The sequence below is a fragment of the Xiphophorus couchianus genome, chromosome 17 (assembly GCF_001444195.1).
Source record: "Xiphophorus couchianus chromosome 17, X_couchianus-1.0, whole genome shotgun sequence".
NCBI lineage: Eukaryota > Metazoa > Chordata > Actinopteri > Cyprinodontiformes > Poeciliidae > Xiphophorus > Xiphophorus couchianus.
In genome coordinates this window covers 191,913-203,931 of record NC_040244.1, presented here as the reverse complement: position 1 = coordinate 203,931, position 12,019 = coordinate 191,913, and the positions used below count along the sequence as shown (strand labels likewise).

General features: G+C 44.9%; 1 protein-coding gene across 2 annotated transcripts in view; it reads right to left on the bottom strand.

Annotated features, from left to right (window-relative positions):
* Positions 1 to 12,019, bottom strand: part of stab2 (stabilin 2) — a 29,495-nt gene that overhangs the window by 3,255 nt on the left and 14,221 nt on the right. For both annotated transcript variants that reach the window (XM_028043733.1, XM_028043734.1), the window contains 31 exons: positions 11,790 to 11,888; positions 11,517 to 11,712; positions 11,350 to 11,445; positions 10,374 to 10,431; positions 10,215 to 10,288; positions 10,010 to 10,135; positions 8,847 to 8,920; positions 8,698 to 8,769; positions 8,350 to 8,469; positions 8,227 to 8,271; positions 8,068 to 8,151; positions 7,798 to 7,947; positions 7,361 to 7,489; positions 7,154 to 7,225; positions 6,687 to 6,863; positions 5,767 to 5,856; positions 5,540 to 5,686; positions 5,322 to 5,381; positions 5,119 to 5,242; positions 4,877 to 5,026; positions 4,690 to 4,794; positions 4,272 to 4,379; positions 4,009 to 4,202; positions 3,796 to 3,937; positions 3,568 to 3,701; positions 3,322 to 3,487; positions 2,979 to 3,085; positions 2,788 to 2,907; positions 2,575 to 2,721; positions 2,347 to 2,457; positions 2,144 to 2,278 (listed from right to left, as the gene is read on the bottom strand). In XM_028043733.1, the coding sequence (XP_027899534.1) occupies positions 2,144 to 2,278; positions 2,347 to 2,457; positions 2,575 to 2,721; positions 2,788 to 2,907; positions 2,979 to 3,085; positions 3,322 to 3,487; positions 3,568 to 3,701; positions 3,796 to 3,937; positions 4,009 to 4,202; positions 4,272 to 4,379; positions 4,690 to 4,794; positions 4,877 to 5,026; positions 5,119 to 5,242; positions 5,322 to 5,381; positions 5,540 to 5,686; positions 5,767 to 5,856; positions 6,687 to 6,863; positions 7,154 to 7,225; positions 7,361 to 7,489; positions 7,798 to 7,947; positions 8,068 to 8,151; positions 8,227 to 8,271; positions 8,350 to 8,469; positions 8,698 to 8,769; positions 8,847 to 8,920; positions 10,010 to 10,135; positions 10,215 to 10,288; positions 10,374 to 10,431; positions 11,350 to 11,445; positions 11,517 to 11,712; positions 11,790 to 11,888 (3,612 nt within the window). The remainder of the gene's footprint in view (positions 1 to 2,143; positions 2,279 to 2,346; positions 2,458 to 2,574; positions 2,722 to 2,787; positions 2,908 to 2,978; positions 3,086 to 3,321; positions 3,488 to 3,567; positions 3,702 to 3,795; positions 3,938 to 4,008; positions 4,203 to 4,271; positions 4,380 to 4,689; positions 4,795 to 4,876; positions 5,027 to 5,118; positions 5,243 to 5,321; positions 5,382 to 5,539; positions 5,687 to 5,766; positions 5,857 to 6,686; positions 6,864 to 7,153; positions 7,226 to 7,360; positions 7,490 to 7,797; positions 7,948 to 8,067; positions 8,152 to 8,226; positions 8,272 to 8,349; positions 8,470 to 8,697; positions 8,770 to 8,846; positions 8,921 to 10,009; positions 10,136 to 10,214; positions 10,289 to 10,373; positions 10,432 to 11,349; positions 11,446 to 11,516; positions 11,713 to 11,789; positions 11,889 to 12,019) is intronic.

The following is a 12,019-nucleotide window of genomic DNA, read 5'->3' as shown; positions in this document are numbered from 1 at the left end:
TGTGATGGAGGAGCCGTCACCAGCTGGGACTTAATTATAGAGTCCGTGTCAGCATGCGAGCACACACACACACACACACACACACACACACAATCGCTAACATACTTTTTGTTGCAGTTAAACTGCTGCGGTTCCTGGTGGTGAACCCTCGATGTTCCTGCTTCAGTTAAAATTCATCCTAACCTTTTATTTTCAGCATCAAACATTTTCCCGGCTTTATTTTCTAGCAGGTTGTTTTCAGATTGTGGCGCCGGGAGGAAGTCACATGATGGCGTAGTGATGTCATCAGAACGTACTGAGTGTTTTCTATTAAATTGAGTATTGTATTTTTGATTACAAGTTTATTTATGTCTTTTTTCCCTCTCATTATTATTATTATTATTATTATTATGTTTACTTTAAGAGTTTATTTGAGTTAGAAGTAACTGCTTCATTTTGTTTGCTTGTTTGGACTTCCTGTGGGCGGAGCCTGTGGCTTTCAAAGCAGGGCTCTGCTCCACAGGGGGTCAGTCTGTGGTCAGACTCCTGACAAACCACCTGAAGGTGATGGACTCTGACCATGAAGGTGCTGCTGTTAGTCTGATTTAGCTGCCTTGGACGTCCTCTGTGTATATTTTGCACCTGCCATCTTTGTTCACCTGAAGAAACGCTTAATAAATTTCACGGCCTTGGCCAAGTCATAATAGAACCCGTCACAATATATTTGATATTTTTCTTCTTTTTCCAGAGTTGGGAACTTAAGGAAATCCTTACATAACTTGGTTTTCTTTTTACATGCCTTCTCCAAACTCTTTGTCATCCAGTGAGTTCATCTATTTTTGGATGTTTGTTTGGGACATTAATAATTAGAAATTCTTACAAATATTTCCAAAATCATATTATATGACTCATCAACATAAACATTTTGCCAATTATAATTGAATAATTCTACTTTTATTTCTTCCAGCTTCAGGTGATTTTATTCTAACTAAATTAGTCTTTTGCTTTATCATATTTAAGTTAAACTGATTACTAATATCCAACATAGTAAACATGGAAAATGATCAGTTATATCAGTGACCAACAATCCACTTTTTGTTTTCACATTGAACTTATTTATAAAAACATTATTGATTAATGACTCACTGTCTTTAATTATTCATGTAGGTTTTAGGATTAACGGATAGAAACATTGTATTTATGAATTCTGTCATTTTAGTATTCTCATTATATTTCAACAAATCAGTGTTAAAATTAAAGTCAACTCTTCATTGTGCCTTTCATACGTCGCTAATATTTTCTTACTAAACTCATCTATGGAAGTTCAGGAGTTCGATAAACACGACTAGTGAATATTTGCTCCCTGAGTTTCAACAGATAAACATTTCATCACGTTATCAACTGAAAGTGTCATTTTAGCAATAACTCTACATCTCAATCCAGACCCAACAAACAGTTTCATCACCACCTCCCCTTTGGTTTAACCTAGAAAGACTGAACATTTGATGTCCATCTACCACAGTCCTGGAGCCGCTGTCCTGCAGCTTTAAGATGAGCCTCTGCTGCTCCACCTGAACAGAATAATCAGGTCATTAAGGTTCTGGAGAACCGATCCACACCAGGAGGAGGTGATGGAGCCGTTTCATTCCAGGGTTTTGTTCCTGTGGCTCATCTAAAGCCTGCAGGACTGCGACTGGAGGCCTGGAGTTTGACTTCTGTGATCCAGATCGTTTCCCTCAGTCATCCACGTTCCTCAGATTGCTACCACATTAAATTTCATCACATTTTTGAGGGTAATAGTCTTCGTCATCATGAGGTGGAGTGACTCACAGCGTGGTGCAAAGATTACTCTATCCTAAACACAGCCAAGACCAAGGAACTCAGTGGATTTTAGGAGACCGGATGGAGAGGCTGTCAAACTGCCATTTCCTGGAAGTTCATATCATAGATAAGCTGGCCTGGGATGTAAAGGCAGCAAAACTGGCAAAGAATGCCCAGCAGAGACTATTTAATGAGAGAGCAAGACTGGATTTACCAGAACCTACTGGGTTCATTACTTTAAAACAGAACATAGGTTCTGTCTATGTAACCTGTAGGTTTGGTGAAGTAACCTGTTAGTTCCCTCAGTTTTAACTGGTCTGTTTTAAAACCAGCAGAGGCTCACCTTGAAGTAGTGGAACTGGAAGGGTTTGCTGCTGTGGTGGTAGAACCGGCATCCAACAAAGATGGCTCCCACCACCAGAAGGATCAGGAGAACCACTCCCACTCCCATCCCAGCCTGGTGGGCTGAATGCATCTGCTTGGCCAACCAGAAACACAGTCACTCATCTGCTGGGTAAACAAAGCCAACATCGTGATGCGACTCACGTCTGGACGGGGAGGAGGAGCTTCCAGAGGCCCCTGGAGGACGTGGATGATCCCGTTAGAAGCACGAATGTCTGAGTCGGTGACGAAGCGGTCGTTAATGAAACAGGAAGCCTGAGGAGCAGAAACAGATGGAGCCTGAAGATGACCTTCTTTAAGAGTCAAGCTTAGTCAGAAACAAATACCTCCATGAACCCACCACCCCCATGTGGAGGAGGCTTGTGGTCTCACCAGAGCTGACGGGCTGAGAAGATTGGCAACCCCAAGGACTGACAGACTGCCAACCCGAGTCCTGATCTGGCTGTTGTTCTTCAGTTGGCTCAGAGGAAGAGCCTGACCCTCAGACAGGTGGAACTCAATGTCCCGTGGGGAAAGGGTCTGTTGGGACACATTAGTGAGGACACTGCAGCTGGCAGCAGATGTGTCTCTGACTCTGGGACTCACCAGGTTCTCCGGCAGACCGCTGTTCTCTGGGACAAACAGGGTGGACTGGACTTCCAGCTTACTGAGGCTCTTCACAAACCTTCTTCCAGACTCGGACACCTCAGAGTATTTCAGGATTTGCTGAAGAAGACAAAGATGTTGCTCAGAAGCAGAATTAATAGTTGAGCTGTGACTGAAGATGTGATACTCACGATCAGAAAGTTGGAGAAGGTGGGAGTGGACCTGAGGACCTGCAGCAGGTTTCCTGTACAGATGAGTCCATCGCCAATGTAACCTGGTTTACAGACACACAGCACCTCTGAAACGCAGAGAGACATCACTGACCTCTGCTGGACATCCATAAAACACCACTGTCTAATGATGCACACGCCACCCGGACTGGAACCAGACCATAGAGCTACAGCTGTAGAGATGTTCTGACCAAGCTGTGCAGGAGGTGCCAATCTGTTCTGACAGTCCTGTCTTGGTACCACTCAGTGGTCTTAATGCTGCGGCTGATCACTAACTCCACCTCACTGCATGTTCTCCTCTCACCCTTCATCCTGTAGCAGAAGGCATCCCAGGTCTCACTCAGGTTTTTCCGGGTGCCGTAGTCCACGATGCCCACGTGTCCAAAACCACAGTTGGGATTAAAGTAGGTAGTGGGGTAGGCGACCCGGGCTTGGTCCAACCAGCCAGCAGCACACATGTTCAGTCCACCCTTCAGCCATAGACCCAAGCAGAAGATTCAATTATCTCATCTAGCATGAGAAATCTGAGTTTGGTGTTGAGTTCACTGACCTGCTGAGCATAGGAAAGCTGAGTGTAGTTTGCTAGGGTGGCTCCCTCTGCCCTGCAGCCCTGCTGAGCTGCGGTGTAGTCCAGCTTGTACTGACCTTTAGCTGAACGGTAGTGGAACACGCCCAGCGTTGCATCTGGACTCAAACATCCAGATCTCAGGGTTCAGGGTTCAGGAATGATTCCTTCTCCTGATTGGTTCCTTCCCTGAAGCCCATTGCAAGCTCTTACCTTCAAAGTGGAGGTCGGTACATGTAGCATCTGGGTGGCATCCTCCATTGTCCAGGAGACAGCGGCTGATTGGCAGCTGTTTGAGCTCACAGCTAACTCCGTCTCCCATGTAGTTGTCCTTACAGGTGCACCTTTTCTTCCCCTGATGACAGATGTGACTCATTAGCACAGGTGACAGACCTGAGTTGTAGCGAGCGCTGCTTTGTTCCTCACCGGAGCCGTCATGGTGCAGGTGGCGTGCTCGCTGCAGCCGCCGTTGTCCCCGCTGGCACAAGGGTCCACAGGTAGACATGTGAAGCCGTCTCCAGAGTGGTCCTGAGGACACGTGCAGCTCACCTTCTCCTCTCTCTGAGAACATTTAGCTTCTCTGGCACAACCACCATTCCAGATCTTACACATGTCCACCACTGTGGAGATGGAGACAGCTTCATGGCTGACCAGTAGACTGGTTCCTACAGGGAAACCAACATGTTTACCTGTGCAGGTGACTCCGTCTCCTACGTGGAACGGTCGACAGATGCAGGTGTTGTTTTCCTGACAGACGGCCTTTGAAGAGCAGGCTGGAGAGCACTGGAATACCTCAGCTGGAACAGACAGGGAAGCTGTTAGGTGTCATCAGGCAGGTGGTTCAACATTCACCTGGGAAGCAGATGGTGGTCTGCAGGTCCGAGTCCTGCTGTCTGCTAAACATCAGGTAACATCAGAACCCAGGATGAAGCCAAGACATTTCCCGTTTATCTCCCAGCTATACTGGACCAGTTACCAGCCATCATCCCAGATTAGCCCTGCACTGTCCACTCCCTTACTGTTATAGATGACAGGATTCTGTTAGTCACAGAACCACAGAGTTCCTGACTCTGGATCAGGTTTAGAATCTGTATAACCCAAACTTACTTTGCTGAATGTCACATTGTTCTCCGGTCCACCCTTCCTCACAGAAGCACAAACCCGTCCCCTGGAGTCTGTCGTCACATGACCCGTGATCCGAGCAGTTGCAGGCTGAAACACAGAGTCGCCCTTATGAAACCAGATGAAGCCTGGAGATCCAGAGACCTTGGAGGACACCCACCCTGCTGCTCACCTTTACAGCCGGGACCGTAGAACCCCTCTCTGCACATCTCGCAGGCCGTGCCCTTAAAACCTGTGTCACAGGTACAGGTGCCGGTACCAAGGTGGCCATCATCGCATTTACCTCGGTTACTGCAGGGGGAATGGACTCCTCCAGGACACACTACAGACAGGAGTTACAGTCACGGGGTCTCAGTTAGGACAAAAGAGCTCAACCAACCGTAGCCAATCAGTCCACAGCAATGAAAGTTTCACCCAGACAGTTTCTCCCATAGAAACCAGAACAACACTTTGGATGCCAGAAGTTGATGGTACAGGTGGGTTGACAGCCAGAGTTTTTACTGACGAACAAGGTTGGAAGATCACAGTTCTCAACTTCCTGAACACAAAGAAAAGCATCTGATGAGAGATGCTCCTCATTCTGATCAAACATTCAGTCAGCAGGAACTGAGACGGACCTTTTTCACGGTTCCTCTGGGACAGAGAGTAGCAGTTCTTGTGCATGGGCCGCAGTTCATCTAAAACAAAAGGTAAAACAAACATGTTCATCCACAGCAACACAAAGATGGAACATTTCTGGTTTCTTCACAGGAACCTTACGATCCAGAGGGGAAACTCGGGATCCTCCTTCTCCAAGAGGACTTCAGAAGGTCAGTAAGACGAATCAAGGACTTACCTTGAGATCTAACACTGTCTGTTCGTCACAGCGCCCCCCAAGGCTGGGTGGGATCAGCAGACAGTCTATTCCATATGCAATCCCAGCTCTGAACACCAGATGCCTCTCAGTGATCCGACATGATCCGTCATTAACGTAGATTTCTCCCTGATCAACAAGAACAGCCATTGATTCAGAACTTAGTTTGCCTCTTCTTCTTCTATGGTTTCCTTTTCTACTGTACTTACAATTTTATCCGGACCGCCGCAGGAGAAAGAGAGAGCTGAACCCTGCAGAGTCCGACCGGACTCCAGATAGATCAATCCTTCTGCATAAACCTGAGATTAAAAAAATAACCTGAAACTGAGGGTCCAATCTTTGTCAACAGAAGAGCTTTTCATAGTTTAAAGATCTTCAGTGGTGCCTGTTCTCCATTGTTCTCTGCACAGTTATGTTGTGAAGAACAAAAGTGGTATTGATTACTTCATTGTTCTCTTCACTACATGCTACCAGGAACCAGTGGTGAACATGCTAATGCGCTAGTCAGTAGCAGAGATCCTTTTAATTGAGTGCATTAGATGTTTTCAAGCTAACTTTGAAAACATCTACTCATGCACTTAGCTTCCCCTAAATAAATTTACTTGGCTGTTTTGTCAAATTTGCATAAAAACCGTTTAAAATCTGTTTCGAGGTTTTGGTTACTTAAGAATTTTTCAAGTGCATGTTTATGTTCATGCTTTTATTTTGAAGTCTGTTTATGTTGCAGTTCTATTTCCTCCCCTCATGTTTGTTGTTTTGTTCAAGAAGCAGGTGGAAACTAACGAATAATGAGGTACAGAAGAATATAACTTACATGAACAACCAGGGTGTCAGACAGACGCATGCTTTAAGAGCCTCTTCACATTTTAATGATGACACATAGTGTGCATCAATATGATTGAATTTAGCTGTTTAGTATTAGTGGAACTAACCTTTTAGTTAGCGATGCCCACCACTGCCATGAACCCTAACACACGGCCTAAAGCAGGTCCCCAACCTTTTAATCACTGCGGAGCAGTCAAGGCGTGGCAATTTTATCGTGGCCTGGTACCAATTGGTTCACGGATCGGAACCGGTTCGCGGCCCTGGGGTTGGGAACAACTGGCCAACAGGCTGCAGAGTGCCTCACCTTCTGGCTTATCATGACGTGATACTTCAGGTACTCCTGGAGCTGCGCTCGATTTTGCTGATGGAACAAGAAGTCCTTTTGCTGCTGTGGCAGAGAGGCCATGACATCATCAGATGGCAGGAAGATTGTCACTGGATGGAAAATCACATTGTCTATCAGGTCCATCACACCTGTGTCCTGAAACACACAGGAGATAAAGTTTGGGTTTCTGAAACCATCCGGCTCTCTGGCTAAATACCTGCAGATAAAATCCAAGGAATGGTCCTCCAAGACACTGGGACACATTACATTATACATTTTAATGCAACAAATGAAATGTTTTAAAGGTTAAACATGAATGTAGCTGGTGGCACTAGACTGGTGAGCGGTTCAGTGTTTAACCTGCTTGTCTGGACCTCCTGGGGCCCAGCTGGGTCCAGAAATGAGATGGACTCTGCTAGACCTGGAGGTCTGTGGTAGAGTTTTACCTTCAGAAGCTTGTAGAAGGTTTTATAACCATGTCTTTCAGCCACGTCTGTCAGGTTTACCTCTGTTGGATTCTGCAGAGAAACAAGTCAAGTAGATAACTGACTGACCCAGAAATATGTAGACAATGATCAAGACATTAATCAGGTCGTAACGTCATGTTCTAGGCTGCTGCTTGATAAAGGTTGTCAGGATTGACTTGCACCCACTGGAATGAGCAGGATATTGTCTCTGTTAAGGTTGGGTGGTAACAGAACGGAGTCAATTTCATGGATGATGCCGTTAACACTGATGTCGTCGCTGTTGGTCAAATTAGCCTCGTTGATGGTGATTTTACCCTGAAGAAATAACAAACAGACTTCAATTGAACCTTTCTTTATAACTATCTAAAGACATTTCTAAATTCCTAGTGTCCATATGGAGAATATTTCAACTAGCAATCAGAAGCCTGAATTCATATTTCTGTGCTCTGTTTCCAGACTGCTCTGTATTCTAGGCAGGATCCTAGTTCCTGGGTTCTTGAAGCATATTCATCTATCCTGCAGGTAACCATAGCTGCTACTGGCACAGGAACTTCGGCTCAGTAGTCTACAGTTTTCCTTTCAAACAGTAACATGTGGATTTGAACTGTTGTCTGATTGGTCACCTGGGTGGAACGAGTGGTGAGGACGAATCCGGACAAACTGGTCAGGTTTCGGGTTTGGTACAGGTCGTCAGGCAGCAAAGTGTGACACATGACGATGTGGCCCCGCAGCACGTTGGCGAAAGTTTCTCTGTGTTTCACAATAGCTCTTACCTGAAAAAAACAAACATTGTGATAATCTAAGACTGACTGACCTCCAGACGTTTGTCCAGATTCTTATCTGGAATGAGAACCTGCTTAATGGAGGCATTCTTCTACCTCCAGATGTCTCACCAAGGAGTTGTTAGATTTGATGGCCTGAGCATTTGGAGCAAAGACGGTGAACGGACCACGACCTTTCAGGGTAATCTCCATCATCTGAAACCAGAGTTTACTTTGGTTAATGAGATTCCACATGCAGGGGGCGACAGACTGAAATGTCTGGATACTCACCACCAAACTGAAGTAAAAGTTGCTGGACCCTTTGTACCTCAGCTCCTGTCAGAAGTGGGCAGATAGCTGGTTAAATGTATGAGGTGGCAGGGCTCAGTGAGGGTTTGTGTTGCAGAAACTCACCCTGTCCACGGTGCTTTTGCACTTGAAACCATCTCCAACAAAGTTTTCAGAGCAGGTGCAGGTCCGAATGCCAGGTCCTGTCATGTTGCACTGGGCAAAGTGGTGGCAGCCGCCATTTTTCTGAGAAAAAATGGCCAAATAATAACAGCAGGTTAATTATTTAGACTTTTGGACAATATTCAATCAATGCACTACTCTGGAAACTGATTCAATTCAAAAGCTAAAAGTAGAAGAAGTTCCTCCCATTACAGCAGAAGCAGGATTTCTAAATGAGGAAAGGACTGTTGTTCAGGTGACCACCCACAAACTGGTCACTGAGAAGAAACGTGTGATTTCAGGCAAACTGACCTTTGCACACAAGTTGACAATGGTGCAGTTCTGTCCATCACCTGAGTAACCTTTGCTGCAGACGCACAAAGTCTGAAAACGCAACCAGTACCTGTGTTACTGTCTATAAAGCTGATCTCTTTATTGACACTGATGGAGAAAGCCCCTACTTTGTTTGGTCCAACATGGATACACTCTGCTTTAGCATGGCATCCTCCATTCCCCTCCAGGCATGGATTTATCTCTGTGGAGATGAAAAACACTCAGAACTACAGAGAGATCATCCAGAGACATCAGACGTTTCCAGATTACCATCTGTCCTACTCCAAAAAACCAATGCTGCATGCCTAGACATTCACTGAGAAACCGTTAGTCTGGTCAGCAGGAATAAACCTCTACAACTGCCTCCTTGCTCATCAGAACAAAGATTGTTTTACAAAGACTTTACCAAACCAGTTCTCTAAGAACTGTTCAAAACTACCAGTGAAATTCCTTAGAAGCATCTTTTGATTCAAGGATCAGTGGAAATACAGAAAACTTTTTCTATGTCTGCAACATACCTTCAGAAAACCAACAGGTCTCCATAAACTCTTTAAAAGGCCCAAAGAACATCTACCAGTGTCTACTTTAGAAGACAGAGCGTCTAAGCATCTTTTAATTTACCTGGTTAGTCATGGGACGCCTTCAACACCTCAACATCAGGCTTCAACTACCAAATTCTCTTCAAGAATGTTCTAGTCTCCTAAGACCTCCAAGTTTTATTTACAAATGAATACTGCAGACATCATAATGAGACATTATGATGTCTGATTATCACCATGACCCAGTCATGAAGTACTTAGTCTCTTGCGTAATGATTGGAGATGGACCCCATGTGTTTCAGAATGAAGAGGTGACCACCTCTAGCTTGTCATTCTTCTGGAAAGGTTTATAACTAAATGTTTAACAATTCTACATTGACATCTAGTAGGTCTTGAATAAATTAAAAGTATCCTATAGAGCCCTTCAAATATCTTCAGCAATGTCCAAATACCTTCAAATGTCCTGGGAAAACTTTGGGCTTCAAGCTTTTAATCAGTCCAAGTCAAGAAACTTCTATGAATATCTTTGAGCTCCTTAAAAAACATACTGATATTTTTTTGACAATCTAGAACTTGAACGATTGGGGACATCCAGAGATGTTTAAGCATCTTGTTGGGAACTTTAAAAACCTTTTCTGGCTCCTGAAGAAGACCTTTGGTCTTCATGAGTCCATGAGCCAGCTGGATCTCAGTCTACAGTTCAAACAGAAGAACACAGATCCTGGTGCTTCAGGAGTAAAGGAGGAACCTACCCACACACACAAACCCATCTCCAGCATAGCCGCGCCCACAGACACAGTCTCTGCTGCCGGGTCGGGTCCGTTTACAAACCCCAGACAGACTGCAGCCGCCGTTCTTCACCAGACACGGGTCTACAGCTGCAACATCGTCATCAGACTCAGTATTTTCAGGCCGTCATCAGATCAAAAGTACAGCTGAGTAGAGCTTGGTTCTTACCTTTACAGAATGTCCCATTTCCCTCAAAGCCAGCAGCACACAGACACTGAGATCCAGATGTTTGAACCGCACAGCTGAAGGTTTAGATCATGATGAAGAGCAGGTTAGAAGATGAAGAGGCACAATCTGAGTCATTCATGGAAGTTTTCCATGACTTACTTTGCGCTGCTATGACATTTCACAGAACCACATAGTTCATCAGCTTTGGATTCAATTTCTGCAATCAGACAAACACAACAGAGCTGCTGAGTGACGATGCAGAACCACAAAGTGATATCTCCTACAAGTCAGCATGGATATTCCAGCTCTTCTGGTTGCTTCCAGGGCAACAAGCATCCGTTACCTCGGTCTAACCCCAAAGACCTTCCGGTCCTTTCTTTGTGCTGTAAAACCCTCTGTTGCAGCCAATCATGCCTTTCTCCTAAACAACCAAGAGTCCAGTGGAGAATCAGCTGACTGCTCTTTAACACAAAATCCTCACCTGTAGACACAGACTCAGCAAGTGAAGCCAAGCTATTAAACTGCCCAAAATGATGAAAACACAAACAACTGAAACTCTGACAGCAAATGTTTGATAAGAGCTGTTACTTCTGGGTTCAAAGCTGTCAGGAGAAAGCTGGTGCTATCTCACCACCAACGTTTAGTTGAAGCCACTCCAAACCAGACAGGTGTGTGTTTTCCAGCAGAGGTGTGTTGAATTACTGACTAAAACCCATTGAAATAAGGTTTTTAAAATTAAACTTCTTAGAGATATTTACATTTAGATGGATGTGGATGTGTTGCATTGACACCAAGGAAGTAAAACTGATATTAGAGAAGCTGTCAATCAATCTGGGAAGGTCATTTCCATACTATCTGCCTTTTTCAAGGCAAAATGTTGTTTTGCCTTGAACCAAACATGGAGAAGCGGCATTCAGCTTCTATGCACCTGATCCATCCAGGCCTTGAAGTTGGCAGGAATTAAAACTCTGAGTCATAACTAACATGAAAATCATTTGGATCTCACTTCAGTAAAATTCAACAAAACTCTCATAATGGAGAACTTGAAAGACAAGCAAAGGAAATTAATTTCATATTTGTGTACTGGTTATGACATGTGGTAGGTTCACACTGAGTTCTGTATTTTCTGCCATACTTTCATCACAGCGAACGCCTCTCCAGCCAACGTCACACTCGCAGGTCCCGTCTCCGTTCAGGCCCTCGTTACAGAGTCCGTTCTTACACCGACAGTCTGCAGAGGAAACCGAGGTCAGATGATGGACACGCTTCTTCTAAAGATTTACTTTAATGAGCTTCATTAACCTTGATCACAGTGAACTCCGTATTTTCCGCTCTGACAGGATTCACAGGCCGTCCCATGGAAGTCCTTGTTGCACTTACAGACTCCGGTGCCGTTGACCCCGTCTGAGCACAGTCCATTACCGAAACAGGCCTGTCCCTTCGGACCCGGACAAGGCTCACAGTGCTCTCCGAAAAACCCTTCACAACACCTGCGTTCCTGAAAAATATACAGGCAAAGTGATTCAGGACTTCCTGTGATTTATTCATGTTGGGACAGTTTTCTGTGTGACGTACAATGTTCTTCCGGAGGCAGGTTGCTATGCAGCCGATGGTCATATGGGATTCTCCTTCGATGGTGTGTCTATACAGGCAGCTCCTCATCCTCACCGATTTCTGCAGACATTCAGAACCACAGCTCAGGAAACAGCCTCACCTCCTCTTTGTAGCACTTGCTAGAAGTTTTACAGATTATTCTACAGAAAATAATTTAAACTCAAACTGTACTAACTCTCTTAGGGTGTTAA